The 23922-nt window shown below is 35.7% G+C and overlaps 1 protein-coding gene across 5 annotated transcripts in view; it reads right to left on the bottom strand.

The window, feature by feature from the left end:
* Nucleotides 1–292: 292 nt before the first annotated feature.
* LOC106079856 (basic helix-loop-helix ARNT-like protein 1) overlaps nucleotides 293–23922 on the bottom strand; it is a 157019-nt gene continuing 133389 nt past the window's right edge. For 4 of the 5 annotated variants that reach the window (XM_056045011.1, XM_056045012.1, XM_056045010.1 and 1 more), the window contains 12 exons: nucleotides 17121–17296; nucleotides 16072–16151; nucleotides 14920–15012; nucleotides 14343–14460; nucleotides 13375–13551; nucleotides 12488–12737; nucleotides 11447–11553; nucleotides 10729–10879; nucleotides 9339–9430; nucleotides 6541–6658; nucleotides 5541–5761; nucleotides 293–4572 (listed from right to left, as the gene is read on the bottom strand). In XM_056045011.1, the coding sequence (XP_055900986.1) occupies nucleotides 4256–4572; nucleotides 5541–5761; nucleotides 6541–6658; nucleotides 9339–9430; nucleotides 10729–10879; nucleotides 11447–11553; nucleotides 12488–12737; nucleotides 13375–13551; nucleotides 14343–14460; nucleotides 14920–15012; nucleotides 16072–16151; nucleotides 17121–17296 (1900 nt within the window). In that variant the 3' untranslated portion in view covers nucleotides 293–4255. The remainder of the gene's footprint in view (nucleotides 4573–5540; nucleotides 5762–6540; nucleotides 6659–9338; nucleotides 9431–10728; nucleotides 10880–11446; nucleotides 11554–12487; nucleotides 12738–13374; nucleotides 13552–14342; nucleotides 14461–14919; nucleotides 15013–16071; nucleotides 16152–17120; nucleotides 17297–23922) is intronic. The other variant, XR_008780305.1, reaches the window with a different exon arrangement.

Below are 23922 nucleotides of genomic sequence, written 5' to 3'. Positions count from 1 at the left end.
AACCCAGTTAGACACATTAGGTGGATGTTAGGAATGTTCTTGACCCATATTAATGAGATCAAGAAAAGTTTGTTTGCTTTCTTATTGACTTTCTTGTGAAAAATAACTAGAACTCAAGTCTCAAGTGCTTATATTTTCTCATGCTTGAAAACACAAAACAAATATGAACCTTTCAAAATTTTGATCCTATAGATTAATTTGTGGCTTAATTTTATTTTCTCTAAAAAAGAAAAGTATACATTACAAACAATCTAAACACAATATTTCATCCAAATTGAACATCTTTGTCACAGTTTTGTAGTAAAACATAATAGTATTTAAATAAAAATTTGGGTAGAACAAACTAATCAATATCTCCTAAAGTGAAACGTTATTAATTTAGTGTAAGGACTATGTCTTGTCTTTTGTATGCGCTGGACAATTAATCAAAGTAGCAATTAGGCATCCCTGTGTTCTCTCCAGATGTCTCTAGTGAGAACAGTTTGCTACCAGTTTCAATCAACATCATCTTTTTAAAGTGTGAACAACACAATTATACCCTACTGTTAGATCAAGATTCTTTCTCAAAGTTATCACAATTATCAAACAACTATTTGTATGGATTCAACCAAAGATTATACTGATCAATAGTAATTAAACATTGTAGCATTGAAGACACCTTGAAATTTTCAATATCAGCAAAAAATGTTGGACAAAATTTGAAAGACACGTGTGACCTTGGCCAACTGCTCCTGAATTAAACTTTGCTTTATTGATTTACTGGATGCAGTCTTGCTTCTGCTCTAGATGATGCAAATCAATTCTTTTTATATCTTCAAGAAGTGTCTGTTGGAGCATGCATTAGAAACAAACTATACAGATCTATGCAGAAGAAAAACCATTTAACATTTTTGAAGTATCACAAGCTTTAAACTAAAAGTTTGACCTGGTCCTAATGTCTTTAGGTTAAGGGAAAATAACTTTTATATATTTATGTGCATATTTATGTTTTTAAAAATATAATAGTGTGACCATGATAGAGACACTACCTTTAATATTACTATAACTACACTAATTATATTGCAGTGTATATGTTATAAGAGACTCTGTACATGTTAACATTAGATGAAGCAGATGGGGGTGAAACACTAAAGAGAACAATTTGTACCAAGTGACAGGCTTAGTTCAAGCTCGTTCAGTTTCATTCTTTCTAAACAATTGGAGTAGATTTTTTGTTGAGGTTTTGAAAGAGTTATATCCCATGCAGTATTGTCTTTAAGGCATACAAGCCTAGGACCTCTATTCCAGTGAGCTCCTATTTATGAACTAAAAACATATTCAAAAGTGATGATCACCTAAAATGACTGGCATGTAGGAAAGCAGAAGGTCTCTGAAAAAGGTGGAGAGCTCTCAAGAGGGTTTCATAACTGGCATGTAAGAAAGCAGAAGGTCTCCAAAAGGTGGAGAGCTCTCAAGAGGGTTGTAGAACACACGTTTGAGACACTAAATATATCCATTACTGAAGACAGGTGCAGACCATGAAAATAAAACTTAAATATACCCCCAGTGGACAACAGCTTTGTCTGAATTTGATGTGCAAAATATGCAGGTCACAACTGGATTTTCATGGTCATGTGAAATACTGCAATCATAAGATAATTGAAAACAATGCCATATTATTATTATAATTATATTTGTATATTTGTAATAAATTGCAAAGATTTCCAAAATACTGAGTTCAATAACATAGTAATAAATTGGGCTATTAATTAGTTGAATTGAGACTTGCATATTTAAAAAAAAAGATTTATGAAAATCCTGTGTATTCAATTAGATTTAAACATTAGTTAGATAAAAGTTATGCTGTTTTTATGTAGTTTTTATTCAGTTTGTAAGTCTAGGTTTTAGTCTTATTGTCCTATAACAATTAAATTAAGTTAAATAAACAGTCTAGTCTAGGAATCTTAGGTAAAAATACAATTTAATGTATTTAAAAATATAATTTTAAGAAATCTAACAGATTTAAATTTTAAATAGATATAAATCAAGTCTACTTCTATGTTAGTCAAGAGAGTCTTTACGATCACATTTTGTTTATTGCTAGATATCAACTAGGGTAACTAAAGGCCATTAACAAACTTCTTGTCTGTGATGCAGCTACAATTTTTCTGAATCTTCCTTAATATTGAGAGATGTTTTAATACAGACAATACATCTATGTGAATTAAATTTGCATGAAATTTTTTGAGATGATATTCATGGCACATATGAGACAGGAGTCTATCTAAGGTTAATTTATAAAACAAAAACAATAGCATTATACACAACAGACATAAGAAATAGATAATATTGATGAATAGAGGTAGACATTATACTACAAGTATACTGAAACTTGAAAACTTTAAAAATAAACAAGAATATGAAAAAAAAAATACACATTCAAATTAAAAAAAGCTAAACTGAGTTTAAAATCAATCCCTGAATTAAGTTTGAAATAAAATAAAAGAGACTACACTAGATGTATAGTGATGACTGCAGCAAGACAGAAAAAGACCCCCCCCCCTCCCTTCCACCAAAAAAAAAAAAAAAGGCAGACTACATTAGTCTTCAATATCTAGCCAACATTTCTAGTTGAACTGGGTAGGTAAATATAAAGGGTGTTGTTGGGTGTAAGCAATATAAATAAATGGAAAACAATTTAATAAATTTAAAAACTTTAACTTTTGAAAGAAAGTTTATTTAATAAATAACAATAAGGCTGAGCTCTAGAATTTATTCTGCTCTCGTCAGATCCCTTACAAAAGTTTGAAAGTTTAACTTCTTAGACCATCTCATTGCCAGTAAGTAGCATTATTCTAAAGAAATGACAGAAAGAAATTATATAACAACCAGTGAAAATATGTGTTATTAATATACCATCACACACACACACAAAAAAGAATGCTCACAATAAGCCAACCTGAAATTGAAGATTATTTAGGTTTCAACAAGACAATAGGAAACACAATCTTGTATGTCTATTTTATGCATGTGTATGTATGTGTATATATGTGTACAAGGTTAGATATGGCTGTGTTGCTTAGTAACTTAAGGTACTTTAAATATTGGGTCATTGAATGACTAAAATCAATACAGATACTGAAGTGAATTAGTTATTACTACTGGTTTCAATGAGACAGTTCATTCAAGACTCTCTCTTCTAATGTTGTGGTACAGTTAAACAGTAAGAAACTATTTTTTCTTTGACACTTTGTGACTTGATAGTGTTTTAATCAATTGGCATCTGTTGACTCTGTGTGTCTGCTCAAAAGAGACAAAGACCCAGATCAAGTTGTAAAACTATAACAAGAAACACACAAGGCAAGAGCTGAGAATAACACATCTCAAAATGTTTTCCCTAGCTCATAGTGTAGACATGAGGGCTAAGTGGCACTTGGACAAACGTCAGGCACATACAACTTGTCATAAGAATCAATGTCTAGATAACTATGGTGTTACTTGTCTCAACAGATGTCAGGATGACAATGTCTAGATAACTATGGTGTTACTTGTCTCAACAGATGTCAGGATGACAATGTCTAGATAACTATGGTGTTACTTGTCTCAACAGATGTCAGGATGACAATGTCTAGATAACTATGGTGTTACTTGTCTCAACAGATGTCAGGATGACAATGTCTTGATAACAATTGTGTCTCAACAGATATCAGGAGATGTAATAATTTCCTTGCTCACCAGGATGAGACTAAGTGTAATGATAAGCCTTAAGTGTAATGATAAAAGTAAAGAAACGTGATGGTCAACACTGACCATCTAAGACTGTAAAATGTTTCAATTCTATAGTATTGGTACTGTGAGTGCTGACTAATTAATTCTTAATGCTATTCTACCATTCAGTAATTACAATTAAAATATGAGCTCCAAAAGGCTCTCACAATAAAAATACATTGTATGATAACAACTGATCAACAGTAATGGAAGGAATCATAAACTTACCAACAGTGAAAACATAATAAGAGTCAAATCCATCTGAAGTGAGCACAGGCAAATGGAGAAACAACAATGGTATCACTAAATTTATAAAACAATTTGATAACATAAGAAGTGTCCAGGCCATTCATAACATGACAACTGCGCAGGCTATTGTCAGTATTACTTTAAGAGTGTCCAGCCTATTCACAGTCACATAAGAGTCCAGGCCAAACACAACATGACATGAGTAAAATTCCAGGCTTTTCAAAATACAACATAAGAAGTGTCCAGGCCATTCACAATATCACAAAGGCCAGGGGAGGTCATTAAAGTCCACTGGCCCTCCCAAGCCAGCATCTGCCTCTAGCAGGCTCATCAGAAAAGCAAGCGCAGCCTCGTCATTGGCGTCATTTCCTGGGTTCTGAATGTTGTCCATGGTCTGCTCTTGCATGACACTCTGAATGAGTGAGCCTTCAGTTGAGGAGTCATCTGATTGAGAATGATGGTAGTGACTGATCCCATTGCCTGAGTGCTCCACATGACTGACATCCAGCCAATGGGAAGAGCCAGATGGTGGGGCTAGTTTAGCATCAAAATGAGAAGCAGATGAAGACATGTAGGCTGAAATGGAAAGATATCAGATTGAAACAACGTCTACCAACTAAATCATCTATAACTTATATCTACACAAAATGTTTATAAATGTACACAATCATTTGATAAATACCCCCCCCCCCTTTTTCCCATTTTTCTACTTTCCCACTTCCTAGACAAACTGCTCCATGGATTTAGGAAAAAGATGGAATAGCCTAATATCAAGGTTAAAGGCAAAAAAATTAAAATATATAGAAGAAACTCTTGTGTGCTTTCTGATAGATTACACAACCCATAAGACAGTCAGCAAACTTTCACTTTTTGGAAAAAATAAGTCAGAGAGGGAAGCTCAGATTTAAAATGTAGTAACCAGTAATCAATTTGTAACAAGACAATATAAATATTTACTGATGGTATTTATTGTGTGTCTGAAAATTTGGCTAACAAACGAACTTGGGTATAATTAATATAATTATATAATATATTTTAAATGCTAATTTTTAATAGATATTAACTGCACTTAATGCAAAAACTGAATTATAATGTACATGACAGACAAGATTAATACAAGAACATATGTAGAAACTTTCTATAACTTTTTAAAATAATATATAAGAAAGTAAAATAAAGTAACCCTTTCAGACATTGTGATTGATGTAAATGTCATCTGTTTCTGTAGCCCACAGTTTAAGAGGGTGTCTTGTTGCCAGCACAATGACCAACTGCCTTTACTTTTCCCAACTAATGTCAGGTACCCATTAGTGTTGGGTAGAGTCAGATTCACCCAAAAGTCTTCACCAGGATTTGAACCCAGGTCCCTCTGATTTGGAAGCCAAGTGCTTTACCACTCGGCCACCTTGCCTCCTTTATAAATATATACATAAACTTAAATCCTTTATCAAGGCATAAATGTCTAGTATAAAATCCTATGAATGTACTGATATAAGACTTTAGTAGTATGTCAGAATCAGGGTAGATATGTACAGCTCTCTTACCTGATGGTATCTGTGAGGCATTGTTATTATTGTTGTTGTTGCTAGTACTTGTGTCACTTAAAGTGTTGCCATAGTGCAGACCTGAAGTGTTGGCCACCACAGAGGAGGATGAGGTGTAGTTGGAGCTGGGCAGCTTGAAGCCAGAGTTATTGGCTGCTGCTGGTGTTCCTTGCTGTTGGCTCCCTGTATTACTGCTGTCAGCTGGCGTTACTGGTGTCTTACTGTTAAGAGAAAGTGTACACATTAGTATTATTGCTTTTGTAGTGCCTCTCTGCTGCTAAAGCATGCCCATGGTGCTTTAGTTCAATCTATTCTGTGGATATGTGAAGAAACAGGTAAATGGAGAGAGTTTCCAAGCTGCTTTTATGTGCTCAGTTAACAGAGCTCAGCTTGAGTCAAATCAAATACAAAATCCCTGGTCTATATCAGAATTCAAAGAGGTTTTTGCTACTCAGCCAAACATCCTGACATAATGATGCTCAAGAGATTTTAAGCACAATCATTGTTTTATAATCTAGATTTAATAAATTCATTAAAATTAAGTTCCTTAAAAAGAGACCTATAGAAGTAGAATAGGAAAAGACTTGCAATTAATGTTTTTATGGCATAATGTTCTAATGATGCAAGCCAGTGATTTTCAAATTTAGGTATTCATCTCTGAATTATAGATCATGTTTTATGACTAATATTCTTAATTGTGTTGTTGGGGAGTTGTGTTGTTTAATAAATCTATGGTAGGGTTGAGAAATCTGTAGGGTTGAGAGACATAGAAAACAACCAGTTAGTGCATCATTGTGATGTGTTGAACACAGGTTAATAAACACTGAGAAAATACATTTGTCCCTAACTGAAAGTCCTGAAGTAGCAGGCAGTTGTTCTCTCATTTTTTACTTCAAATCTATTGATATTTACAAGTACATAAAATACTTTTTAGATAGTATCTTCAAAATACTTGTAGGTAGTATCTTACACTCTCTATTCTAATTAGCTACCAACTCACCTCAACTGTTCCATGCACTCATCAGCAATCTGTTTCCCAATCCTGCCAGCACCAGGTAAAGTCCCACCTAAAATTCCTGGTATACTTGCAACAGTTGTTTTAGAACTAGAGGCAGGATCTAAAAACAGCAAAACAAAAGATTCTACATTCTATTTAGTTTATATTTCAACATAAACAGATAATATAGGGAATCCAAAAATTAGCTAAAATGTCTGCAGTATCAGACATTGCAAAGAAATGCATTATGAACAGCTGATTACATCCACATAAACTGATTAAAGCCACACTAATGTAACTTGATGGGCTTCAACTGGATCGGAACTCTGAAGGAAATTAATTGATTTTTCTTTGCTATGTGTGATGCTTTTAGAAATATCTTTGACACAAAACCACATAAAAAAATAATAGACATTGTTACCAAAAACTTAATGGCTGACCAATGTCTTGTTTTCTCAACAGAAAGAATTAAAAAGAAAAGCCAAATAACTATTTTGTTTCTAAAGGTTTCCATTATTCCAGTAAGAACATTTAAACGTAAAGGAAAATGTTTTCAGTTAGCTGGAGAAATGTACAAAAATAAAAACTTATTCCCTTAAACCTTCAGTTTTATTAGCAGATGTTCTCTGGTTTCCCTGTTTCTGTAACTAAAAATTAGCTTCCTTGACATCTTACAAATAACGTCAGATATAATAGTAGAGTTGGCTGGACATAAGACCCAAAGTATTCTCCAGGCTTCAGAGTGGCACTCTGGTGGAAATGTTCACCTGAAGAAATAGTTACCTTGAAAGAAGACAAAAACAAGTGGGCTTTCACTGTTCACATTACATTGCAAGTGGTGAGGAAGAAACCAGAGAACACCTGCTAATAAAACTAAAGGTTTAAGGAAATAAGTTTTTATTTTTGTACATTTCTCCAGCTAACTGAAAACATTTTCTAGCATCTTCTATGTCCGGTAAGTTTTCATTAAAACCTTACAGTTAATAGGCCGTCCACCCAAGCTACTAAACATCTTTGTCTCTTTCCACCAAAATATGATGGGTACAGTACAGTTCAATGGCGCCTGCTCCGAAAATTTCAATATAAACAGCGGAGTCAAACAAGGATGTGCCCTGGCTCCAACCCTCTTTGGAATACTCTTCTCAATGCTAATCCACCACGCGTTTGACAAATCCACCGAAGGCATATATCTTCATTCAAGATTCGACGGCAAACTTCTAAATGTTGCTCGACTGAGGACCAAAACTAAAACCAGATTAACCCTCATAAGAGATATGCTCTTCACAGATGACGCAGTGGTGGAGGCATACTCACAAGAGGAACTTCAGTTACTAATGTCCCGCTTCTCTCAGGCCTGTAAGGAGTATGACTTAACTATTAGCACAAAGAAAACAAATGTTATGGGACCACCTGCTACATCGCCACCCTTGATCCTCATAGATGATAACAAGCTGGATGCCATAAATGAATTCTGCTATCTGGGATTCACAATTCAAGATGACCTGTCTCTAGAAGAGGAGATAAAAAAATGCATAGGGAAGGCTGCCTCGACCTTCGCTAGACTCAGGTCAAGAGGTTTTGGGAAAACCAGAAGCTCACTACAGTGACCAAAATGAAAGCCTACAAGGCATGCGTTATGAGTACACTACTGTATGGTAGTGAATCATGGACCACCTACGCAAAGCAAGAGAGAAAACTTAACTCATTCCATTTGCGATGTCTCCGTAGGATCTTGAAAATCACTTGGAAAGAAAAAGTGTGCAATACTGAGATCCTTGCATGAACAGGTATTTCCAGCATCTTTACAGCTCTCAGACAACGCCGCTTGCGCTGGCTTGGACATGTTCGCCGGATGGAGGACAAACGCATCCCGAAAGTCATCCTCTATGGACAACATGAGACTGGCTCAAGAAAAACCGGTCGCCACCACCTCCATTACATAGATGTAATAAAACAGGACCTCAAATCAGTGAACATCAATACTGACCATTGGGAAGACATAGCTTTAGACCGCACCAGATGGAGAGAAACAGTGACCAAGAAAGCTATGGATAGTGAAAGAACATGGGCCTCAGCCCTGGAAGAAAAATGGACAATGCGAAAAATGGCCAGCTCCTCTACCACCGAAGCAAAAGCCACCTTAACCTGCAATATTTGTGGACGGGAGTCTCTCCAAAATAGGACTCCACAGCCACAAGAAGCAGTGTGCGAGATGAGCCATAGTCGTTCTAAGACTGAAAGAGGCCGAGGATAATGTAGGAATAAAAAGAACTCACTTGTGGCTCTCAGCCTCTGGCCTTGCGACCAGACAGCATTTCAAGAAACCATCATTCCACAAAAGAGATGTGTTTCAGTGATTGGTGAAGAGCCAATCTCTCATTCCTGGCCTCTGGAGAAATACTTTACTTTGCCAAGGATCTCAAGGACCTTTAGTCTGATTTTCTTTTTGGACACTCACAAAGCACTTATGACAATCCTTATATTTTAATTTAAAATGTCGGCATAAAGATTAGGGTTTACAATTTTGCCTGTTTTAATAATTTAACCAAAGACCTTTCACAAAAGCCAGTGTTTATAAAAGTAAGATTTTCTTTTTTTTTCTTTTACAAATCCCAAGATATTGTAAAAATGTTCCTTCAGAGTTGAGATAATCTACATCCTAACCATCCTAAGGTTGATGGGGGGATGGCAGCGGGCAGGATATGAACCTGGGACCATCAAGACGACTGCAACAGGTCAGCACACATACAGCACAACCAGCCAGTTATCCTTATTATCATACAGTAGATTCTGTTACTCACCTATCATTTCTAATGTTTGAAATTCGTTGCTATCTTCAGGTAAAGTTAAAGTTGTTTCAAATATCTGACCAGAACTTGTGACTTCTTGCATTCTGAAAGTTACAAAAAGAAAAATAAGCATTGTTTTACAGAGAATGTTGAGTTCTGATGTTAAAATATGATAAAGTGATCTAGGATAGACAGAGATGTTATCTATCCAGTACAATGACATATTGACTTAGATCAAGACCAATTGTAATAGAAGGCCTAAACACTGACTTGCAATGTTGCATTCTGTGGGCAGTGAAGACCAATAGTTTGTTGCCATGTCACAGGTCTGTGCAACGTGGCAATGAATATTTGGTCTCCACTACCCACAGGTTGCAACGTCGCAGGTCAGTGTTGAGGTCTACTATAACATATGGTCTACCTTGGATTCCCATAACAAATGTCAGATACCCAACTAGTAGATGTGAAGCCTGAAATGTCCAGTAAAAGTAAAATCCAAAAAAAACTTTAAGACTTTTGTACATAAATCAATTATTCAGAGAAACAACTAAATTTATTTCATTAAAATGTTTGTAAAATGTTTTACATGTTCATTCAGAGTTGAAGATAACCTGCTGCCTAGCTCAAACCTCCTGCATGAGGATGGAGGATTGCCAGCTGGCAAGTGATGAACCTGGCACCATCAAGACGACTGAACAACAGTCCAGTGCATACCACATGACCAGGCAGCCAGCCATTACCACTTTATGTTCAGCTGATGGAATTGGGATTAGAGTTCTGTGTTATCAACACAACTGCCCTCCCTTTGTATCATACACTAACCCTAACCCTACTAAAATAAAGACACTCCCATAACAACACAGTTTCTATTGTGCTAAATGCATGTCTCTTACACAGGCATTAAAATTTTTAAAAACCCTCTGATTTCACAGTCAGATGGACTTTAGCCAATTTATCCGAGCTAAATATTAATTCACCCCAACCATATTAATTTATCCAAACTAAATAATAATTCACTCTAACCAGATATTATAACTAAATATGAATTCACTCATACAAGATATTTATTCCCCCAACCAGACATTAATTAACTCTAATTAAATATTTAATTCATCACAAAAAAACTAAATATGAATTTATCCTAACTAAATATTAATTCTTCCTAACTCAATATTAATATATCCTAAAACTAAATTTTAATTTATCCTAACCAAATTACTATCTAATAATAATAATAATCTAATTACTATCTAACAATCAGGTCACTAAAAAAAAATGAAAACAATATAGCTTACAGTATGTTATTTTCCGGGAATACTTTTTAGACTAATAATAAGGTTTTAGACTGGGGAGTCCTACAATGCTAGAGTAATGCACTATTTCAGACAGCTCTATCACTTACTGTACAACTGTATTGGTTGAGACAATATATTCCACTTCCTTTGTCCATGGATTCCTGAAGCCAAAGCACCGAGATTTTAAATGTAAGAATTTTCCACTTTTTAATTTAAACCTGTAAACATCTGTCTCTATTTTATCTTTAGCCGTCAACACTGAAAAGTGAATCAATGTGTGTAAGAACATGGTTTTACCAGAGCATGAAATTGATTGATTGAAAGAAAAAAATTTTGTTCAAACCAACAATATTGTAAACACATAACACTGAAACACACAAGCAAGAATCAGATTTAGCATAGTAAGAGAACTTATTTAAGCATGGAAGATAATCAAGAATGGGGGACAACTTCTTTACGATGGGGGACAACTTCATTTCAGCATTTAGAAAAACCCATTCAAGCACAAAGGTCAACTCATTCAAGATGAGAAGACAACTCATTCAAGATGAGAAGACAACTCATTCAAGCAGGGAATGAGATGTATGTACTCAGCAGAGTAGTAGTATAGCAGAGAGCATAACATGAACACATGCTATACGTATACACATATGTAGGCCTATCTTATTTATTTTGTGACCAAAATCTAGAACATTTAAACAACACTAAAAAACAAAAGACTACAAATCTGTAAAGCTTGTTACATCAAATCCTTTTCTAATAGACACTGACAACACTACAGTTGGGGACAGGTCTAACACAAACTAAACAAAAAAGAATGTGTACCTTTTCTATGAACTTGACCTAAGGTTGGGATATCATCTTGATGATAATATTCATACACTGAGGTACCTAACAGTTCCTGAGGTAAGTAACCAAGAATAACAGTCGCCCTGTGGAAGACAGTAGATTGGATCTTACAAAAAAAAACCACAGAAACTATAGAATATAGCTTTTAGATAATATTTCATGTTCTTAAATCATTAGATCAAATGAAACCAATTTCTTAGAAATAAAAAAATAAGTAAAATATAAAAAAATACTTTAAAAAAAACACAAAGATTTATATTGAGCAAGATTACATCAGTTATTTTGAATTAATCATAAAATTTATTTTTAATTGATCTTGACTAGAGAAAAGAAATGTATGTAATTGGAAATATTTTTATTGATTGTTTTTGATAGGCACAACTCTCATGCTTATAGAATGCTAAGTGCGCTATGGCTCAATCTCTTTAGTGGAACAGTTGCGGATGGTGCATCTGGGAGGTTTCTGTACTGCTTTTACAAAAACTATTTTTAAAAATTTGCTGTCGGAATTTGAACTGGGGGTCTTGAGCCTCCATGATGAAAGGCCAACAGGTTAGCCACTGAGCTATATAAATACTTACAAAAAACAGAAGATTTTATAGCATAAAAAATATCCAACATAGCAACCAAAATTTTTTACCAGTTCACTAACTTTACTACTAGTTCACTAACATTGGTATTAGTTCACTAACTTTTGTACAGTTCACTAACTTTTGTACAGTTCACTAACTTTTTGTATTAGTCTGCTAACTTTCATATCAGTTCACTAACTGTTGTAATAGTTCACTAACTTCTGTAATAGTTCACTAATCTTTGCACCAATTCACTAACTTTTTAATTAGTTCACTAATTAAAAAAAATAAGTGCTAGAATATTATTTCTATTCTTACTATTTAAATACTTTATCAAATATTTAAAAATAAAATCAATCATAGTTGAATTTTAATCATGCATAAAAGGGTCAAGCTGAGTACAATGTTCTGTTGTCTGTTCTTATTTTGATAATATCCAGCTCACCTCTCATCCACATAAGTAAACTTGCCATCCACATTATGCCTGGATGTATACTCCATGGCCCTGACCTTTATATTGCTGCTCTCTTCATTCAAGTATTGACTACACGTCGGCTGCTCACGACCAATGGCTACCAGGCAGTTCAATATGGAGCAGTCATTGTCAGCCTCAGTATCCTCATCAAGACCTATTTTAGCTTTGCTCCAAGACTTCAGATATCCAGTGCAGTGTATCACTTTAAAATTCTTTCTTTCTGGAAGAAACATAGTTTTAAAAGTTATTTACTATAGATTTAGACAATTCTTACAATAGATTTAGACAATTCTGAACAGAGACTTAGATAACTCTTGTACTTTCAAATAAAATGTTAATAATTTGGAACTCCTTAAAACAAAGCTACAGACAAGTTTTTACTATAATAATGAACATTAAAATGAAAGCCTTACACATTTACAAATACACAGTAATAAGAAGTAAATATTGATAAATGACTTCTAGTTCATTGAGTGTTTTTTTACAGGCATTTTGTGAAAGGGTGTAGACAAAGACATGAAAAAGAGAAGATGAGGCTTGGCTTTGCTCAATGAGGCTTGGCTTTGCTCAATGAGGCTTGGCTTTGCTCAATGAGGCTTGGCTTTGCTCAACGAGGCTTAGCTTTGCTCAATGAGGCTTAGCTTTGCTCAATGAGGCTTGGCTTTGCTCACACTTTGCCCCAATCCCCAAATGAACATCAAAGGAGGCAAAGAGTGAAGGGGGGAGCCATTGTCACATAACTATAATGTCTTGAGAGCTGGTAATGTTCTAAACTATTCAGAAGTAGAAAATTGTATTTGTTTAATATTCTAACATTCTCAGGATATTAACTTGAAAAAAAAAGAGTATTAACTTACCTGATTTCCTCTTCCGATGGTAGGATGTCTCCATCAGCTCTTTCTTGACTCTGATGGATGCTAGGAGGTCAGCAGAAACTTTACCAGCAGATTTCATGTGGCAGAAAAATGACCGCCTGGCACCTGAACACAGGTGTGTTGGTTTCTGAGGGTAATCAGTTTTTACTGGTAACATGGCTGAAATGTTAAATTAAAAAGTTAAGCATTTGATCACTCAATTACATTTACATTTTTATTCAGTAATAGTTACATTTAGTTCGGGTCTCAATACAGTTGTAATGTGCAAGTTGCCTCTTTACAAGATGTAATTTTGTTGCTCTATATAATAAAAAGTTCTGACTTTTTTAAAAATTGCGCGTTGTATATGTAATTATTTTCTGTTATTTTTTTATTTATGTATACTACACAACAATTTTTTTGTTTCCAATAGCTGAACACTTGATGCCTCTTGTTAATTTGATTTTGAAATAAAAGAAGTCAATGAAACCCAATCTTTTAATCATAGCCAAGTAGAGTGGTTAGTTCCCTTAGGCATCACTGTCTCTCAGCCACCTAGTACCCTCCCTTGCTCTACATACAGTATAGTTTTGAATAGTGGAATTTCAAGATACTTTAGCTAAATAGTTACAATAAAAAAATCAGAGTAAGAATTGTGAAAACAAAAATCTCTACCAATGTAGTGAAGTTGTGAGTCCCAATAAAAATAAAATAAATATTGGCTATTTAAAAATTGTAATCTCTAATTTGAAACTTAAACAATGCAATGATTCATGAAATGAAACAAACAAAAAAAAAAGACCAATCTCCTCTTTCAGATGAAAGTAACATCAAATACAAAGAATCAAGAGACACAGCATTTTGAAATGAAAATATTTTTGTCCATGTGAACAAATGAAACAAAACACAAGAAAACTCTATCAGTGGTAGCCTACTAGGCAGTAAAAAAAAAATAAATCAGTTTATCTTACTTTTGGCATCAATAAGTCGTTCTCTTGGTGTCAGGTCTGATGAGGACAGCTGTTCTTTGACTTTACTGATGTCACGAGGGTGTAATATATCAAACAAGCTTTGACCTATTAAATCAGACTAAAAAATAAAAGATTTTGATTTCTAGGGATAAATGCAAATATACATAAAACCCAAACTTTGTGTACTTAGATTCACTTGGTGAATGCTTGATTACTCCCTAATTATCACCTAAGTTCTATAAAAAAAAGTGAAGCAAAGTTCAGACAATTAAGTGGGTAGGAAAGTTTAGAGTCCACTTACTCCTGTATTTAAATATTTAATAGCACATTACAGCTTTGTCTGTGTTGGATGTGGCAAAATATGTAGGCTCGGCATAGCCTTGTCAAATACTGCATTCTCCTGAATTTCAGTATATTTTGATAGTCTATTTAATTTCATCTCACAGTTTAAATTTTTTTTTAAAGTATAGAATGTAATATGTTTTCAAGTTGGTAAAGAAAAATTAGAGACTGGCTACTTTAAAAATGAATCTATTATTCTATGTCAGTGTGTAAGTAAATGTCTGGTCTAACTAACCTGTGAATACATGAGAATATCTTTCACTGACTCAGATACATACAGTATCCGGCCTCTATCACAACCTACTACAAACAGAAAGCCATCAGCCACCTATAGAAAAAATAAAAATAAATATAACTGTTTCTTGTGTAGACTTTTTTGTTATCAGGAAGTGAGTACTTAAAAAAAAAATTAATTAAAAATTAAAAAGCGACAAGGTTTTACACATCAAAGTCAACTTTGTTATAATCAGACTTTTTTGTTGTTGTTGAAGTTCTTGATAATTCAATTGGTAGCACATTTCTTATGTTTACTGTATATGATTTCTTTTAATAAAGCATTATATGTTGTGCTTCTCCAAACAAATTGTGCTTACTTCCTTACTGAGACAAAACATAATGTTTTTAATTAGCTTCTACCCACGGTCTAGGCTTTTTATCAAGAATCTTTCATTGTATTTTTAATAGAAATGCTAATTCATGAAAAAAAATAATACAAAAATAACTTATGACTTATGAGATTTGAACCTAGTGCCAGTGTAACTCACATGCTCAAGGCTAACAAAGATTTGGTGTTGTAGGTGCAAGGTCAGTTTGAGCCCATTTTTTTCTTAGAATACAAAAAGTTACTTTAAGTTTTTGAATTTTTGGTGAAACTATGTAGGAGCAACGAAATAACACAAGACATCCGACACAGACTAAAGTAATATCCTCTTTATAATTTGTTCTAAATATATAGATCAATAAATACAAGAAATTCATTAAACTGATTCATCTATATCAGGGGTTCTCAAACCTGTAGATAGCGACCCCCTTGGGGGGTCAATTGAAGATTTACCAGGGGTCGCCTAAGACCATCGAAAATATGGATTGTTATTGTCTATTCTTCTATTGCTGCATGTGTGTGTGTGTGTGTGTGTGGAAGAGGTCGCAACAGAGTGGGGGGTTGTAAAAAGGGGTCGCCTAGCATAAAAGGTTGAGAACCGCTGATCTATATGGTATTGACAGTATTGTCTCATATGTACATGAATTACAGATGAACATTTATAGAAAGCAGTTTCATATCAACATGAATGAATTGAAGTACAGATTAAACATTTAGAAGACAATGTCTAATGTCTACATTAATGACAGATTAACATTTAGAAAACAGTGTCAAAAATTGTCTTACTTTCAGTGTAAGTTGTTTGAGATCGTCTTCGGAAATGTAAGATGGTTTCTCACTGGCTGCAGAACAAACTTTACTGGAACCTGTAGGACACAAGTACACAACTGCTAGACACACACACACATTTCTTGTCAATATAAACACAACAATAATTAAATATACCAATGCGTTTTTGAAAGAGTCAGTGGTGGTGCCCCAAACATTCCCTTCTCCTACCCTTCCCCACAATGAAAGCAATACCAAAAACACATGTATGAGTAATGCCACAAAAGTCGTGACTATAAAAAGGTTAAGGTCTAAATGAAAATGTAAAAAGACAAGCTAATCAAACTGAAACACACAAAGATAGATGCACATTTGATTTTAGGCTAGAACTAACTCGTAAATAAAGGTCTTTTTCCCAAGTGCTGTTAGAACATGGAATGGGTTGCACAAATCAGACAAAACCATGACTTGGCAGTCTTTAATTAACATGCACGACTAAATCAACACTTGGATCATAGGCCTATAAGTTAAGACAATTAGCTTCTTTTTGATGGAACGTCTTTAATCTATAAGATTTTCCGACTCATTAAAAAAAAGTCTTTTAACTATCTTTCTCATTTATAGGATAATGTGCCTAACACTATAGGCCTTCGCATTTCTTGTCAATTTAAACACAAAGGTGACAAATTAATATTTTTAGTTAGGGATATAGACCACACAGAAACTTTGGAATAGGAAACTCTTCAATAGGACTTATGATTCGAAAGTTTTATACTAGATCTAGTATAACTGAAGTTAAATTCAAATAGCTGATATGTTCAGCTAGTTTTCATAGTCATATTGAACAAACAGGTCACTAGCGAATCGACTACAAGAGTCCGGATAATCGAAGCGGGGGAATCAGAGTACACAAAAAAAAAATCTTTAGAATCGTATACCATTTTGAGAGCGATAGAATCAAATGTAAGATTTACAAAATTTCCATAAGTTTGAAACAAAAACAATTTGGCCACATCCACGTATCACGTAAATTCTGGCACTGAAATGTAAGTAGTTGTGTCTCTCACCTTTGACCGAGCTGATATGCTGTACTGCCATACGTAATACTGTCAGCTTGTCTAACTTCCGGTTCATGGCGCTGCACATTGGGATCAAAGCAGACAACTCTGTAATGTAAGTGTTCATCTTGTCCCGCCTTCGTTTTTCTATCTCACTGTGGTTCTGGCGGGTAACTGGACTCATCCTACAAGTACACCAAAGAATGGCTATGGATTTGGTCTACAATTAGAATAACACAAACCTTTATGACCCTTCTTAGAAAGTGATCAGGTTTAGGGATCGTCATAGAAAGCCTGAACACTGACCTGCAACGTCACAACCTATGGGCTTTGGAGACCAATAGCTTGTTGCCACGTCACAGGTCTACTCGACGTGGCAACGAGTTATTGGTTTCCACTTCCCATAGGTTGTGACGTCCCAGGTCAGTGTTGAGGCCTCCTATAACGATTGGTCTCGACTGAAGTGTGCGTGCGTGTGTTTGTAGTGAGAGTTCTGGAGACAATGGGCGTGTCAGGGAGAATTAACGATGTTGCTACTGCAGAGGACGAAGAAACAGTCGACCACATTCTCAGACTATGTGGCAAGCCTGCAGGCTATTTCTTGTAATAAGGCAAGGAGACCCTAGGAAACACTGCTCGATACCACGTTGTCTTGTCACCGTTTCAGATAAGGAATCTACGATGTCTGTTTCAGGGCACAAATATTGCTTCATAATAATCCTGCACAGCGTTAGGTGTCCAAGAAACGCAAAGTTAAAACAAAAATGTATCAAGACTTAAACTTATTCCCAATCTAAGCCACTCTTGTACTTAACTGTTGTAATCTGACATTGAACACATTGCTTGACATCCCCAGCAACGTCAATGACTTGTCACTTATTAAATGGTTAAATCACGCATCACCTAAAGTGTCTGACAGTTTCCAGAGCTGAAGTTATTGTGTAGCTATTGATTGAAGTAACGTATTGAACATTTAGGAAAAATATTTGGATGGGGACTTTTGGGTCAATGTATTTCATTCATTCAAATGTTATAAAACTTGATGGAATAAGTCTCTAAGTAAAGTTTTTTAAAATATAAAAATAAGGTAGTTAATCTTCAAACAACGTAAATTACGGATAATCCGTAAAAATGTAAAACTGAATCATCAGTAAGAAAGTAAAAAAGACTATCTGTAAAATAGAGAAAGTTGAAAAGAAGAGTTAAAGCAAACATAAGTGAATTAGCAAGAGCAGAGGAGACTATTTGCAGAGGAGACTATTTGCAGAGGAGACTATTTCTTCTTTTCTTCTTATTGGAGGCTTCAGAGAACACGTCCTATATCTTCACACTACTCTTCAAAACAGACAATTGGGTTATCTAGAGATATAATTCCTCTTGTTAGCTTGTAAACTCTTCATGGTTTCAACAGTAGGACACTTGGAAAACGTTACAAATGATTCCAAGAAATGTGAGAGTTTGAGAAAGAAAACAAAAACTACCTAATGGGCCACGCAATGCAAACTCTGGTTTGACAGTTGTCATTTTTCAATACAAAAAAATCATGGCATTAAATTTGGCTTACGTTTTAAACACCCGCACTTTTATCTAATACACTCGACTCAATCTAATACACTCGACTCAATCTAATACACTCGACTCAATCTAATACACTCGACTCAATCTAATACACTCGACTCAAATGTTTCTCATTGTATTCAGTAAAGAATTGAAACAAAACAATAGATGTACACTCTGCGCATCGTCTTACGTAGAAACTTCATAAAGTTCACTGGAAACACTCCTTGCAATAATGAAGCCTTACAAGAAATAAATAGAATGAGAAAATGTAGACTAACATCAGCTTCATAAAGTCTTAGGGCCAGTATTTGTTTAGGCCTTTGGATACAGTTTTGATGGATGTGGCCTGCATTTTCTGATTACACTACACAAAGTTGTATATTTTCAATTTTCAGCTTCCCGAATGTCTCATTTCGTTGTGTTCTGTCTGGAGACGAAACACTGATTCGTTCATCAGGTCGGGATATCTTGCAGTATATGCATATTTTTTCCCGATGTTAGGGTGGCTACTGGTCCATTTTGATTTACACTACTCTCCAATATTTTCTTCAAATCTTCTCTTTAGTGAGAAATTTTCCACAGCATACTCGTTCTCCTGTATTTGATTTGTAGTTTAACTTTTCCCTACTATTTGATTTGTAGTTTAACTTTTCCCTTCCATTTGATTTGTAGTTTAACTTTTCCCTTCTATTTGATTTGTAGTTTAACTTTTCCCTTCTATTTGATTTGTAGTTTAACTTTTCCCTTCTATTTGATTTGTAGTTTAACTTTTCCCTTCTATTTGAATTTTTGCTGGGATCCACAGTTGTTTTTGCTATGATTGTTGAGGTTTATAAGTGTTGTCTTGAGTTGTTTTAAAGGTTTGAAGGAGTGTTTGGCATTGGCCAGGCATACGTAGGTGGTTTGTAAGTGTACAAGCTGCTAGTTCAATTATTGTTTCTGCTCCGGGTCTGAGAGGTTGACTGTAACAATGAACTTCTAGTCTTTCTCCATCAGGCCATTCAATGAGCATACTAGCTTTACCGTTTGGAGGCTGATCCGTCTGTAAATCTCTGCACTCTGACTCATTGGTTGTTGGGGGTCATACATTTGTACAAGAGTATTCACGATCTCAACAAAAATTGAGTAGAACAAGATTTAGAACCAGAGACTATATCTAAATAGTCTATGTTACAAACAAAAGAGCACTCTACTGTGTCATGTGTCAGGTCACGGCAGCAGTCATGTGTCAGGTCACGGCAGCAGTCATGTGTCAGGTCACGGCAGCAGTCATGTGTCAGGTCACGGCAGCAGTCATGTGTCAGGTCACGGCAGCAGTCATGTGTCAGGTCACGGCAGCAGAGTGAAGTGGTTCAAAAACTAAAGCCAACAAAGTTAGCTATTATTACCGAAGAGTATGCGGGCTTGTTAATTTCATTTTTATCCTGGATTTCTGAGAAGTCTTTCTTCATGTTTTCATTGATTTTCACATAAGTGTGAACAAGTGAGTCTACATGCAAGACAGCTGGGAAACATTGTTCACACGTACTTACAACTGGGAAACATTGATTTGTTCGCGGCTATACGAAGTGTTTCACAACTTATAAATTCAGGACAAACATTAGAAATAAATTCATCGCCAATTTAGAGTAATTAAAATGTAATGATGTAGAGCTTTGTAATGTCCAAGAGTTACGAGATGTTTTAGACACACTCTAAATAACTAAACAGATAAATAACTAGACAGATAAATAACTAAAGAAATAAGTAGGTCTTAACAGATAAAAAAACTAAACAGATCCATATCTGTTATTGTTAAAAATGAGTAGCCTAAAATAATATTATTCTGTGATGTTTGCTATATATCCTTTGATGTTTGCTATATATCCTTTGATGTTTGCTATATATCCTTTGATGTTTGCTAAATATCCTTTGATGTTTGCTATATATCCTTTGATGTTTGCTATATATCCTTTGATGTTTGCTATATATCCTTTGATGTTTGCTATATATCCTTTGATGTTTGCTATATATCCTTTGATGTTTGCTATATATCCTTTGATGTTTGCTATATATCCTTTGACTTCGTGCCGTGCGACAACGAACGTCAGAGAACAATGAACTCATTTTCTTTTCAGACTAGGTTTAAATAAATAGGTATACACTCAGAAGCACATTGAATTGGAAGGTGTTGAAGTTGTCGTGAATAGCATTACATTGGATCTGAAGATGTTCAAGTCGTAAACGAAAGTCAATTTAGTCTGAACTGAAGATGAAAATGTAAATGTGCTGTATTTAGATTTCTACAATTGAAGATTGCAAGTTTTGTGTTTGCTGAAAAGTGAATGAACAGCATTCTTATCAACCATTTTTTTTCACAATCAACATAGATAGCAACATGAGCGAAATATTTATAGTCTTGTCCGGTCTAGAACCTATATTTCTGTCTGCTATTGCTGTTAAGGAGAGAGTGTCAAATCAAAGGTATACATAGCAGTGGAAGCGTGGTCGAGAGGCTAAGTGCGCTTGAACTTGGCTACCTAGAAGGGGGCTCGAGGTTCGACACCCGACTCGGGCAGAGTTGCGTTTACTGAGCGCCCAAAGGCAGCACGGAAAACCAACTCCTAGATACCCCCCTCCAACTGGTCCACAAATGAGATTGGACCAAAGCGCTCTGAGCATGCTATAAGCATGAAAGTAGCGCTATATAAAAGCTATAATAATAATAATAATAATTGCATCTACATAGTGAAGAGGATTGTATTCTATCCAGTGGGTTGCAAGGTATTCACCGGCAGGGGAAAAGAGGATGAAATTTTGCGCAATTATTCATTGGTCCATGATAATATATGAATCAATCAACAAAAATTAACCAAATTAGTTAATAAATTAGTGATAATTCGTTTGTTTTAATATTGAAAGAACAATATTAATAGAACAAGTAAACGCATATAAATATCTAGGCGTTATCATCAACAACAAGCCTTCATGGGAAGACCACCTTGGAACTCTGACAAAGAAAACAGCCCCCAGCGACTCTTTTTTCTATACAAACTCAATAGCTTTAACTAAACAAGAAGATCCTTGAGACTTTTTACGGCGCGACTATACAAAATCTGCTAACATACGGAATAACTTGTTGGCAACGCCTCATCCCGGAGGAATTCGCTACCCGTCGCCTCAGCGTGGCCCTCCGGTGGATACGTCTAGTGGGTGGATACTAGATAGGCTAAGTACGAGTAGCAAACCAGGCCCGGCCGGGCTTCCTTGGGTGAGCTTTTGTTTTTTTTCTCTCACTCGAGGTTGGGATGGAAAGAACGCCCGGAACCCAGTCCAAAAATTCCGCCACGCCGTTCCACAAGGGGGCCGTCATCAGTGTCCCGTTAGCTGGAGTGGCGGTCCCTGCACGGAACAGTGGCGGTTACAGTATAGGAATATGAGACAAGCTCCCCGCAGTTAGCGCTGTTCCCGGCCACTTATAGCGAGTGGGCCAGGACCGGGGACGGTGCGCTGTGTACACGGCACGGCCCGGTTTTACCAGTCAGTCAACCGATATGGCCGCCTACCGTTGGGTGCCCTCAGACAGGACAGGGGTGAAGAGCCCCATGTCCAGGCCTGGTGGTTGGATAAAAGCCTTTCTAACCATCAACGGGATAATGGCGCCTTCGGCGCCGACGCCCTACTGGACTTCACTGAAGGCAACGCCTCATCTAAACTGTTGCGACGTCTAGAAAACATCATTTAAAAAGCATCAAAAATTACACTCACAACATTACCACATTTAAAGGAACTTTTTGAACAAAAATGCCTAAGAAAAATCGAAAAAATCATGGAAGACAACGGCCACCCGCTCCATCAGAACTACGTCAGGTCGTCGCGAAGTGGGCGACTGCTGTCAATCAAAACAAGAACGGAGCGGTACAAAAACTCGTTCGTACCTCACTCGGTCAGACTCTATCACCGCCACTCATTGATTTGGGAACATGAAATGCACCAAGATACCTGTGTGTAGTCGCTGAATGAACTCTTTATGTTGTCTGTTGTATTTATGTGTATTTTTCTGTTGTGTTGTCTTTATATGAGAAACGAGTCCTTGTAATCACAACAAATTTCCGTAAGGATCAATAAAGCAGTCTTAGTCTTAAACGTTTCAGTATTGAGTGACATGGCAGTGATTTTTCGGTTCTTCTCCTTAGTTAACCTTTGTTTTGTTTTTTAAAATATTTTTTATTTTGCTTGTTTGTTGTTATTGCTGGAATACGACATTAACATTTGAATTCTACATTTAGAAGAGCCCCCCCCCCCCCCCGGCAGATAAGGTATCAGTTTATTTCAGTTATTTGCATAAATGCATTTGGTTCCGGTTGAAGTGGTAATGCATATAAGCACTCCACTACCTAAACAATGCTTCCAATGGCATGCGTCTTAAATAGTTTCTGACAGCTAGACATAACCTTCACGTTTGGCTAAGACATTGGGTCCAGCAGAACTGCTTCTACTAGGGCGAGTCACCGGAACCTGAGCCTATAGCTTCGGGAAGGAGAAGTTGGAAAGTCATGGCTGAATTTTAAACCTCTGCTGCCTTGAAGATATATTCAAACATGAGAAAGGCTTCGGGAGTCAACCTTGAGGAACAATCAGGAGCCGGCGACCCTTAGACAGTCAATGCTACATCCTGGCAGAGCCTGCGACGCCGCTGATCCCAAACTGTATCGGCACTTGCAGTTCATTTAAACACATCATCTGCGGGGAGAGGGGGGGGGAACTACTTTGGACGACATAGCTGATGCACTGGAATTTATCCCATTTCCACAAGATGATCCATAGAGGCCATAATTTTCTACAAAATTAAGGACATTCTGTATACCATAAAAATAATTTATTCTGCTATAGATGACTTCCATTCCGTACAACTTATTTTCTGTTTTAAGTCAAACGTTTTCTCCTGTACATCTAATACTATGTAAAAGTCAAGTTGTATTTTATATAATCTAAGTTAGATGTAAGTATTAGATAAGCTCTGGACAGTAAGTAGAACACACGTCACAGGTGGATACATTAAATTCTCATACGGACGTCACCGAGTTTTATTATGATAAGAAAAATCATTCAAAAGTAGTTGGATAATTCCATGTTTAGATCAAAGTTGATATTCTTATAACATAAAGGAAACTACATTTTCTGGCGACAGTAAAATATTTGTTGAAATGTGTTGTAGCTAGAGGCGATGAAACATAAGCAAACAAGGTGGTAGTGTGATGGTGTTTAATGT

This window comes from Biomphalaria glabrata, chromosome 10, assembly GCF_947242115.1.
Source record: "Biomphalaria glabrata chromosome 10, xgBioGlab47.1, whole genome shotgun sequence".
NCBI lineage: Eukaryota > Metazoa > Mollusca > Gastropoda > Planorbidae > Biomphalaria > Biomphalaria glabrata.
This window is presented reverse-complemented; position numbering and strand designations above follow the sequence as displayed.